The sequence below is a fragment of the Acanthochromis polyacanthus genome, chromosome 19, assembly GCF_021347895.1.
Source record: "Acanthochromis polyacanthus isolate Apoly-LR-REF ecotype Palm Island chromosome 19, KAUST_Apoly_ChrSc, whole genome shotgun sequence".
Classification (NCBI taxonomy): domain Eukaryota; kingdom Metazoa; phylum Chordata; class Actinopteri; family Pomacentridae; genus Acanthochromis; species Acanthochromis polyacanthus.
The window spans coordinates 10,027,257-10,037,811 of record NC_067131.1 but is presented as its reverse complement, the minus strand read 5'-3'; the positions used below and the strand labels follow the sequence as shown (position 1 = coordinate 10,037,811).

Here is a 10,555-nt window from a genome sequence, read left to right as displayed (position 1 = left end):
GTCTATTCAGGGCCACTTTATAATTTAAAGCTGCCTCAGTGTCCAAACAAGAGAATTAGATTAAACCACAAATTTAAATTCCGGCCAAATTGTTTCTTCAGAGGGATTTACAATTTCACTGTGCATTCTGTTAGTTCAATCAGTTTCTTTCTCATGTTTGCTTTGTGGGTCTTGACTGTCTAATAATCTTTTAATTATTTATGTGCAGGCATATTGTCAAATTTGATCTCAGTTAGAATTGGTTGTTAATCTAATTAGCCTTTAGTTCTCAACATTCCACATTATTTTGGGCACCAGTGTTGAATATGGCCTGTTCTTCAGACAGTTTAGATGATGCAAGTCATCCCTAAAATCAGGTTGAAATCTAAATAGAAAATAGTGTGCCCTCTGTAATCTGCTGCAAGCCAAGCCTATAAATTCCTACTTCATATAAAGGAAAAATCCTGATTTTTAAAATATATTTTAGATCAAATTAAAATAGATTTGGCCCTAAATAATAGTCTGCACATTCTTGACATAGCCCTTAATTAAAGCTGATAAAAAATTCAACCAACACATGTTTTGTCATGCCTGTTGAATCTACTACCCATGTATTTTTTTAAATTCGTTTAAAGAAAATCACTGACTAAAGATTTCCGAGGATATTTATCCAGAAAAGGATTTTATTTGTCTGCAAACCTTTGTCAAGTTTCGATTTTATGCCACGAAAACGACCGTCGCTGAGTGAATGTTCAAATGAAGATTTGTTCCATCATTTCAGACAATTATAAAACACTTTTTTATTTCTGTTGTTTGTGTCATAACATGTTTCTCGTTGGCCTATACATTGTTTATGTCAATTGCACTCATTCTGCATACAGGATAATACTGGACACACTTTGATCGGATGTACAACAGTATAGGGGTGACATCAGTAGAATACAGAAGTTAATCAGAAGACTTTCTCTGCCACTTCCATCTCTTTTGCCCTTCTTGTTTCCCAAACTTTATTATAGGATTGTCATTATAGTCAAAAAGCCTGATTGGTCCACTGGATTGGCTCAGTTGTGGAAAAAAGCATTGAGATCCTCATATGGTGGCGCCCTGTCGTGGTGCAAGTGCACGTCGTGGAAAGGTGGAATGTTTTCAGAGTGCGCACCACCGCTGCGCGCTCCCGAGGGCCCAAAAGATAGGCTGTGGCTGGGTCGAGACGTGGTCAGTCCGGAGTAATGCATAGAGTAATGATAGTTCCTGTCTGTCTCCGAGGACTCCTGCTGCCTCCCGGAGAGGCCGCCGTTCAGGCAGACGGGCGGGCTGTGCTGGCCTTCGTAGTCCGGGCTGCTGTAGTCGGGAGACGTGCCGCCCGGAGGGTACACGGCCTCGTACCCGGAGCCGTAGGAGTGGCTCCGCAGGTTGAGTCCACCGGCCCCGGGCTGGTAGTGCGGACTGGAGAGGCGGGAGCAGCGGTAGGGGTAGGGATGCACCGAGAAAGGAGAGTTCGGCATGTGGAAGCGGGCTCCGTCTGGGCACTGTTCAGTCAGGAAGTTCCTGGTGTTGAGCTGCAGGCAGCCTGCCACCAGGTTGGTGGTGGGCTGGGACAGGCCTTTACACAACATCTGCACGTAGGTCACCACATCTGGACGCTTTCCGTTGCGTAAAATCTCCCCAAGGGCCAATATATAATTCTTGGCCAGCCTCAGAGTCTCGATCTTGGAGAGTTTCTGGGTTTTGGAGTAGCACGGCACCACTTTGCGCAGGTTGTCCAGCGCGGAATTCAAATCGTGCATGCGCGTGCGTTCCCGCGCGTTCGCCTTGAGCCGACGCACCTTGGAGCGCTCCACGCGAGCGGCGGTCATCTTCCGTTTCTTTGGGCCGCGCTTCTTGGGCTTGTCTCCGCTGTTCTCATCCCCGCACTCCTCTTCCTCGGCCTCGGCCTCGTCGTCGTCCTCGTCGTCTCCGGCCATCTCGGACTCCGCCCGGCTGCTGCCTTCCAGCGGCTCGTCCAGCTCGTCCTCGCCGAGGTGACAGGGCTCGTGCTCGTTCTCCTTGTCCTTGCACTCCTCGTTCTCGTTGTCCTCCACCCAGTCAGCCGCGAGCCTCTGGACGTCCGGCAGCACCTCGCTGAACAGACGGCTCAACATTGTGGCAACCTGCAAGACACAGAGACATCACATGAGCCGGACTGCGGTGCGCAATGCTGCTGTTTTACGCACAGAGAGATCGCACAGGGCAGCAGGTCCCTCACCTGAAGGAAAATAGTATTTCCTAATTGTCTCATACACAATAGAATCGACTTGAGCTGTTTACCAGTGACTTCACAATTACAGACAAGAGCTTTTTTTTTTTTTTTACACTAACCACCATCAGATCACCAAGTGTCCCAGCTGTTCCATTCTCTTTCGCCAAGCATGTTCGACACCACCTTTTACTCAGGGATGGTCTCTCATCAGGTCTCAACAGTCCAAAAAGCAGATCACATCGAGATTGATTAAATTGATTATGTGAGGGGGGAAAAAACACGATTTTCATGTTAAGTCTGATATTAAACCAGTTAATTAATATGTGGTTAAACTCAGGTTAAAGATGGGGCCTTGAAGTGTACACAAATCTGAACAATTTATAATTTAGATATTTTCCCACTTCTGTGTATCTGATTATTATTATGATATTATGTGTTGAGAAGATTCTCTGTGGAGTGTGTATTGCTTTTCATTAAAATGAGATCCAATTAGATTATTTTAACGTCATAAAGCAACAATGTGGGCAGCTCTTCGGCCTCCACATGTGCCTCGGTCTGTCCCCTCCAGCAGCCCGGCAGAGGCACAGGAGCTGCCCGGCTTCAGCTCATCCCCTGGGACGCATAATGGGTGCGGGTCCCTCCTGTGTCCAAACCTGGATGAATTCCAGCACAATCAGGCCGCACAGTGGACCCCCAAACCGAAATATTTTTGTGCCCAAATTTACATTTTTAAAAATAACGATAATAATAAAATCTAATCTTTTTAAAAATGTATCCAAAAAAGACAAAATGAAGAGGATTTCTAACATTTAAAATACGTATATTAAATTCGAATTTCATGAAGTAAAATAATAGAAATTATATTTAAACGTCTCTTTAGGACCTTAAGAGCCATCTGCAGATTCATTAACAAAATTTTGGACACCTCCAGACCACACAGGCCACAAACCTTCACCCTGACATTTTCCTTTGCTGAACTTTAGTCCATCTACATCAGAGGTAAAATGTCTGATTCTGCCGTTTAAAAATTTTAATTGGCATATTTCTATTCCCTTATTACCAATGCGCATATTAGGACAATAAACATTCTTTTTTAAAGACCAGGTTTTCATAAAATATGTGAAAATCATAATTTGTTTGAAATCTCACCTACTAAAAGTGTCGTCCCATCTAAAATCGTGGCATCAAATCGACTGGTAATTTGCGTAAAATGGCCAAATTGTGAATTAAAATGAAATTCGAAGCTTTATCATCCCCAAATCTGCACATATTTTTCCTCCAGGATTCTGCTCAGCTGTTCGTGTGGAGTCCAAGGACGTATTCTTTTTCTAATCTTGTAAGCACAATGTAATTAATGCCAACCAATACCTTGTCAATTAGCCTGTGTTATCTCTATGGAGAATTCTACCCCCACAGTGCTCTGACGCGCGTCGTGCAGGAACACACACACATATAGGAGCGCGCGCGCGCGCACACACACACACACACACACACACACACACACACACACACACACACACGCACACAAATAAATACATAATAAAGCACTATCTGGAGCTCATTTTCTTAGACAGTAAAATGCAAATTATGAATGCAAAGAGTAGCCAATCTCTTAGGAATTTACGTGGATTTAAATGCAATCTATCAAATGAAACACAGAAGAATGAATGTATCCGAAATGATCAGCAATAAAGACAGACTGGGCGCCTTATCTGATCACATCGCCTGCGAGAAAATAGTCCAGAACAGGTTTAATGCGTAAAATCATCCCCATCTGGCACTGAAACCTTAATTTCCCCCCTTTACCGAAGAGGCATCAGCACAAAGACCCCCCAAAAAATTCACAAGTCTGGATGCTTATCTGATGGTCTAACATGGAGTGGAAACCTACCTCCGTGGTGGAGCTCAGTGACGGGGCAAAGCGGGTTTGTTTACACCATCTCTCTCCGGGTGGGCATCACATCCACCACACGCCCTGCACGGATGCTTGTGCAGGCGAGACGCTGCGTTCTGCTCTCACACCTCTCTCTCCTCTCCCGCCGCCCTGACTCTCTCTCTGTCTCTCGCTGATGCTGCTGCTGATGCTGCTGCTTCTTCTTCTTCTTGCTGCTATCCCCAGCCTAAACGCGTGGAGGGAGCCGTGTGGCACCTCAGAGGCAGGACTGGGTGGGTTACATACCAGCTCTGATGCCAGGCCCATATGGCTGGCACGTCATTGGCAAGAGCCATCACATGAGAGCCGGTGATTGACATGCGGCCGCATTCACAGAGACTGGCTTCCCCTGGGGGGGAGAGAGGGACTCGCCATCTGTCACCGAGCTGAAAGAGAAAATGGAATAAGGAGTGGATGGCACAATGAACGCACTGGATTCAAACTGCTTCTGTTAGCCTCCATCTTTGGGGGGGGAAACGGGGTTAATCTCATATAGGAGGTTTAGGAAAACAATCCCCTTACCAGAAATAATTATAGTAAGCCTGTAATAATCTTTTTTTTTTTTTTAATGATATCATTTAAATATTAGGGCTCAGCAAAACCAGAATTGTGACAGTTTAGGCTTAATATGGGCTAATGAGTGCATGAAAACCTGATGATAGAAATAATACCCGTGAATTATTACAGTCATGCATGTAGAAAGAAAGCCCTAAATAGGACAAACATGAACACTATCAATCCCCACCTTTCCAGCAACTTCCACACAGCCTGTCCACACAAAGGCCTGATGAAGAAGGGCCCCGCCATAAAGATCAGAGTCAGGGTGCAATTGCCTAAACGAGTCAATTGAACTGAGCTAAGCAGAGCGTCTTGGTTTGGGTTGCCAGGCTTGGCACAGGTGCCTGTGGGCGGACTGGTGCCAAAGGTGGCAGAGGCACAGATTGCAGAGAGAGGCCAGAAGATGGGGCAAGACAAGAGACAGAGAGGGAAGAATAAGAGTGGAAGCCAGAGGGAGCAGACTTATATCAGCAGCATCATGTGAGCCACAGTTTATTGGTCGCTGAGCAATTTCTGCATTATTTTATGTGAAACAGCCATAATGATCAGAGTATTTCTGATAGAGGCTGTCCTTTCCTGTCCTCTGATGAGCATCACTGTGACACAAGTGTAAAGAATGACGGTTGATTTGACTTTTGTAAGTCAGTGTTTAAGTAAATCATGTTTTTTTTCAGATTGAATACACATGCAGGTTATTGCTTGAGCCACGTGCTGCACTAGTAACGTTCACATTTTACAGTAAAATACAGTAAAGACCAAATAATTCTCATTTCATGTAACATTGATTGTCAAACATTCATGTATGCACATTACATTGACATTTGAATAATGAGGAGCTGTCGTGCATATCTGTTTACCAATCCTAATAAAGATTACATTGTGATGATTTCAGTCCTTTATATTCAGGGTTTTTTGTCACAATTGTTTATTTTAAAAGCTTTTATGCACTTCTGAAGCTAACAATACAGTAACCAAACAAATCCCCATCCGTGAATGACAAAAAGAGCTTTAATTATTAAAACCTACTCAAGAGGCTGATTTATTATATTGTTTTAGTCGGATTGGCTTTAAGTGGTTTAATTAAAGAGCGAAATGGGAAGTTTATGAGGAGATTTGAGGTTAAAGTTAAGTGCAAACTGCCAGGGCTTGGGTTTTTCACAGTATTAAAATGATTTGCATGGTTGAGTTCACACAGGACCAGAGAGTCTCAGTATACCTGCATTTTCCAGTTATATGTGGGTGACATCTGCTGGCAATATAAAGCTAGTACAAGATAAGATGGACTCAGGGTGATGTCAGTTTAATTTTGCTCAGTTTATTACAAAAGATGACTGACGTTTTTATTTCAGAGTGTGTGGTGGATACTGTTTGAGCTAGTAATAAATGCTCAGTCTTCCCATGATATCTAGCGCACACAAATTGCCTGTGCATAGAGGTCTTTTAAAAATATATTGACAAATTTCTATTTATTTGAATAGTTATATAAAAAATATTCTTATTGCAGGATTTATTGTTGGATTTAAATGCAGCATGGTGTTTAAACTGTTTCAAATTATTACAGAAATCAGTGGTAAAGAACTAACTGGTGCGAGCAGGTTGGCGCCTCCTTGTGGTGATTTTATATAATACACAGTGCCAGAAAGCAATGCTAACATTCAGTACATTGCTATTTGTAGTGATGGATTATACCTCACTGTTATCTTTCAAGGCTATATATAATGCCATAATCCGATAGGTTATTTCTTTTCTGCTCCGTCAGTTTTAATTCTACATGAGTGATTGATTGCAGCAGGAGATATTGTATATTCACATATATGCAAATCTCCTCCCCTCACAAAATATTTCATTCATTTTTAGACATTAGGTGGTGCTAACTGCTCATCACGCCTTTTCTGTCAGGTGTGACGCAGCGTTGCAAGCGCTGCGCAAACATATGTTCAGCTTTTCAAGGACAACAGTTGAACTGAAACTGAACTGGGCCACAGATGGGCTGTTTTAAATTTCCAAGGTGGAAGTTTTACCTTTCATCTGAAGACCTTCCCCCAGCAGGCCTGAGTCTGCTGTCAGTAGCAACTCTGCCTGGAGCTGGCAGAGATCCAGAGCCTTTCTCAAGTTCACCGCAGTACAGGGTGAACCTGTGGGCTTTTGGGAACAGGCATCAAACCTGGGACCCTGTGTTTACAGGCTGCTCTGCTGCCTGTCCAATAACTGCATGAGGGATGAGGTGAGCTGTTAATCGAGCCGTGAATAAAATGAGCAGATATTTGTGAATCACTTAGTGAGCACAAAATCCATCCACTCCTGAAAACACCCTCCCATGCAGACTTTTTTGCCTGTTTGTCTGTCTCCTTCCCATTCATCACTTCATCCTCGTCACTGCTGCTGCTTCCTCCTCTCCTTTCTTAGTTCCTCCCTTGAAATGCACCACACATTTCCATCACTGTAAAGTTATCTGTGTGTACATATGGGCAGGATGGAGCCTCCATCGTACTGCCATGGCATTAACTAAATAACAGATATCATTTAATAGCAGATTATTGTTGGCACCATACTGTTAACCCTCCTACACATAACTGGCATATTTCTCTCTTTTTTTATTGCACATTTGCAAATGCATTTGTCCTCTCTGACCCTGCCTCTCCTCTCTTCAAACATAAGCGCTCACACACACCGACACATGCACACACACTGCACTGCCAACACTGAAGAAGAACTGTTGCCATGGCAATGAATTTCTCAACTGATTGCCTCTTATATATTTGCAGTACATATAATATAGTCAAGGTGGGCATTTGATGGAAGAAGAGGTTCAATTTTGACTCTAGTTTGAGAGACATTTAAAGCACGTTAATAGAGGATTGAAAAGGTATAGAAAATATAGTATTGAAGGTAATTTGGTGATTGAAATGGAAGTGGACTTTCATCTAAATTTAAAATCAAGCAGAAGAATGATAGGTCTTGTTGATTGCACTCACCTTTCTCATTCACATCCTTAGGAACCTTACGAGACTGGTTTAATTCATACTTGTCAAATAGATTTCAGTTTGTTCATGTCAAAGGTGATTCTTTTATGCAGAGGATTCCAGTGCTCTTCACTTTATACATGGACCCTCTAGATAATATGAGGAAACGCTGCAGTACTTTTCATTGCATTGCAGATGACATTCAGCAATATTAGGAACAATTAAACAGCACCTGATTCAGATGAAACTGAGCTTAATGTATTTGGTCCTATAAACACCTCACAAACACAATCTAACCAAACAGTTACTCTGGATGGCATTACCTTGGCCTCAAGCACTACTCTGAGGAACTTTGGAGTCCTTTTTTAACCAGCACATGTCTTTTCACAGACAGAAAACAAGTCTCTAGGATGGCCTTCTTTCACATGCGCATCCTGTCTCAGAGTGATGCTGAAAAACTAGTCCATGTATTTATAACTTCCAGGCTGGACTATTGCAACTCATTATCAGTATGTCCCAATAACTCTCCGAAATGCCTCCAGATTGCTGCAGTGGGAGTACTAAAAGAAACCTGCGAGAGAGCTCATATTTCTTCTGTGCTAGTTTCTCTTTATTGACTTCTGGTAAATTCCAGAGTACAATCCCTGTCCTCCAATACAAAGTTCTTAATGACCGAGCTCCATTGTATCTTAAAGACCTCATTGTGTAACATTCGCACTTCGCTCACTCTCAGAGTTCAGGTTTACTTGTGGATTCCAGAAGCAGAATGAGAGGCTGATGCTTCATTTATCAGGCTCCTCTGTAGTGGAATCAGCTGCCAGTTTGGGTTAGAATTTTAAAGGTACCGTCTCTACTTTTAATATTATGCTTAAAACCTTCCTTTTTGACCTAAGCTTGTAGTTGCAGCTCCTCAGATGACCATTCCCCAGTTAATGTTGCTATAGAGTTAGGCTGCTGGTGGACTTCCCATGATGCTCTGTTCCACTTTCTTCTCCTCTCTCTCCTTACACTTGTATGGCACCATTGCATGTCACTAATTTTGTGTCTCCTCTCTACAAATCGTTTGTGTTTTGACCTTTCTGCAGGTATCTCTGTGTGAGAAGCTCCACTTTTCTGATCTACGGTTGCTAGCCTCAACCATCCATCTCAGTGTTTACTGCTCTTTTACGCACTTTTTCAACATTTGTCTTAATTCTCACTGCTATCCGGTTCTCCATTCCTCACCCAAACCAGTCGAGGCAGACAGCCACCCTTCCTGAGCCTGGTTCTGCTGTAGATTTAGGGAAGTTTACTTTTTTTTTGTTTGATTTTTGTCCTTAATATCATATTGTATCAATACTTTACTCTGTGAAGTGTCTTGAGATAGCTAAAATTGTGAGTTGGCGGTATATAAATCAAACTTAACTCAACTAGATTTCAAAATACTGAGGTCCACTGAAAAGAAATTTGGTTTGCTGTTGCCAAAACTATCTTGGCTTTAACTTCTAACACCAGATTCAGAGTTGTGCCAAGAAGATCGAGAATAGCCAACAGTAGGAACAATTTCTTTTTTAGTATTTCCTGTCTTTTATAACTGACAGAATGAATAAAGTAGGTGCATAAATATTGGTGATCACGAAGTATTACAACACCAACTGCTTTCACCTCAGTCTGACTCAGCGCTGCCTTCAGTCGTTCTGTGTTGAAAGTGGCGTTCAAGTGTCCACTGTGTCTTTTTATTTACACAGCGCGACCCAGTGGAGGAGAAATCCTTTGCACTTGTGTGACACTGTCCCGGCAGTTTGGGAATCGTCTCATTTTTTGTGCCAAATAGCTTTTGGAATCTATTTTGTTTCGCGTTTGTGTAAAGTTTCCGACTGAACCTGAAGGCATCATGTAGCATCCTGCGCACCTTCGCTCCTCTCCTCCGTCACGAAGCTCAGGTCAGTAGCCACGGTGGGAGCGAGGGACGGAAACGGACAGTGGGTGAGGGAGGGGGGGAGGCAGGAAACAGGCGTGAGAGAGAAAGAGAGGGGAGGGAGGAAGCAGGCAAAGCTGTCAACTCCAGAGAGGAGAGCAGCGTTGGAGCAAAAAGGATGTCACTGGTCACTCACTGACGCTGTTAGTAAAAGAAAATACACACTCAGTTATTGCAGCTCTCGCATTTGGGGATTTCTTCATCCTATCTGCGCGTCGGAGCTGATTCCACCCGGACTTTTCTGGTTCCCATCCGTACGCTCGGCTGTGGAAGGTGACGGGGCTGGGTTGGGTGCCATGGACCCGCTGCTGCCCGCGGACACGGACACGATGGAGCGAGAGGCGGACAAAGATGCGAGGAGGAAGATCCAGTTCTCCGTGCCTTCCGCCGTGCCCACCCAGCTGGACCCGCGACAGGTGGAGATGGTGAGAGGCAGGGAGTGTGATGCGCAGCCTACAAGCATGATGACAACGGTTGTGGTGTTGTGTGTAAGGAGGAGGGAGGTCAAAGCTGGGTCAGCTTGTGAAAAGGATCAGCAGTTTTATTTGTGTCACCTTAAGCCTACTTTTTTCCTAGGTGGGTTATAAAGTGAAATCTGCACAATGCCCGCCTCCAACTTTCATGTGTTACTTTCCTCTGTGGTGTCTGGAGCATGGGTCCTTGTCACTGAGGTTGGCAGACGGTTACATAACGAGGGAGACTTTGCAGAACTCTGTATTTTGGTGCTTGCATATTACTCTGTGGGCAGCAGGGTATGGGCAGCGCTGGGATTAAGCTGAGCTGTGCAGCCTCAATTTCTGGAGCCCTTAAAAGTGATGAGGCATCTGTGCCCTTCAAAAGAAATGAAGGAGGAGGAGGAGGAGGAGGAAATTGAGGGATAAAGCACAATTTGTAATATCCAAAATGAGATGTGCCTGAGAAAAATA

At 43.7% G+C, this 10,555-nt stretch overlaps 2 protein-coding genes across 5 annotated transcripts in view; one reads left to right on the top strand and one right to left on the bottom strand.

The window, feature by feature from the left end:
- Positions 1-10,555, top strand: part of LOC110949584 (protein phosphatase 1 regulatory subunit 1B-like) — a 187,693-nt gene that overhangs the window by 163,560 nt on the left and 13,578 nt on the right. Inside the window, exon 2 of one of the 2 annotated variants that reach the window (XM_051939767.1) lies at positions 9,990-10,054. In XM_051939767.1, the coding sequence (XP_051795727.1) occupies positions 9,990-10,054 (65 nt within the window). Of the gene's footprint in view, positions 1-9,621; positions 10,055-10,555 lie in introns of those variants that run through there. The other variant, XM_022191715.2, reaches the window with a different exon arrangement.
- Positions 755-4,997, bottom strand: LOC110949582 (neurogenic differentiation factor 2-like). Of its 3 annotated transcripts, none has more exons than XM_022191713.2 (3): positions 4,897-4,997; positions 4,110-4,537; positions 755-2,129 (listed from the first exon to the last, which is right to left on the bottom strand). In XM_022191713.2, exon 3 carries the CDS (start codon positions 2,118-2,120, stop codon positions 1,041-1,043), a length of 1,080 nt encoding a protein of 359 aa, XP_022047405.1. In that variant the 5' UTR covers positions 2,121-2,129; positions 4,110-4,537; positions 4,897-4,997; the 3' UTR covers positions 755-1,040. The 3 variants fall into 3 exon arrangements, with proteins under 3 accessions (XP_022047405.1, XP_051795725.1, XP_022047406.1); XM_051939765.1 differs by having other exon boundaries at positions 4,394-4,537; positions 4,897-4,989; XM_022191714.2 differs by lacking the exons at positions 4,110-4,537; positions 4,897-4,997 and adding an exon at positions 3,368-3,663.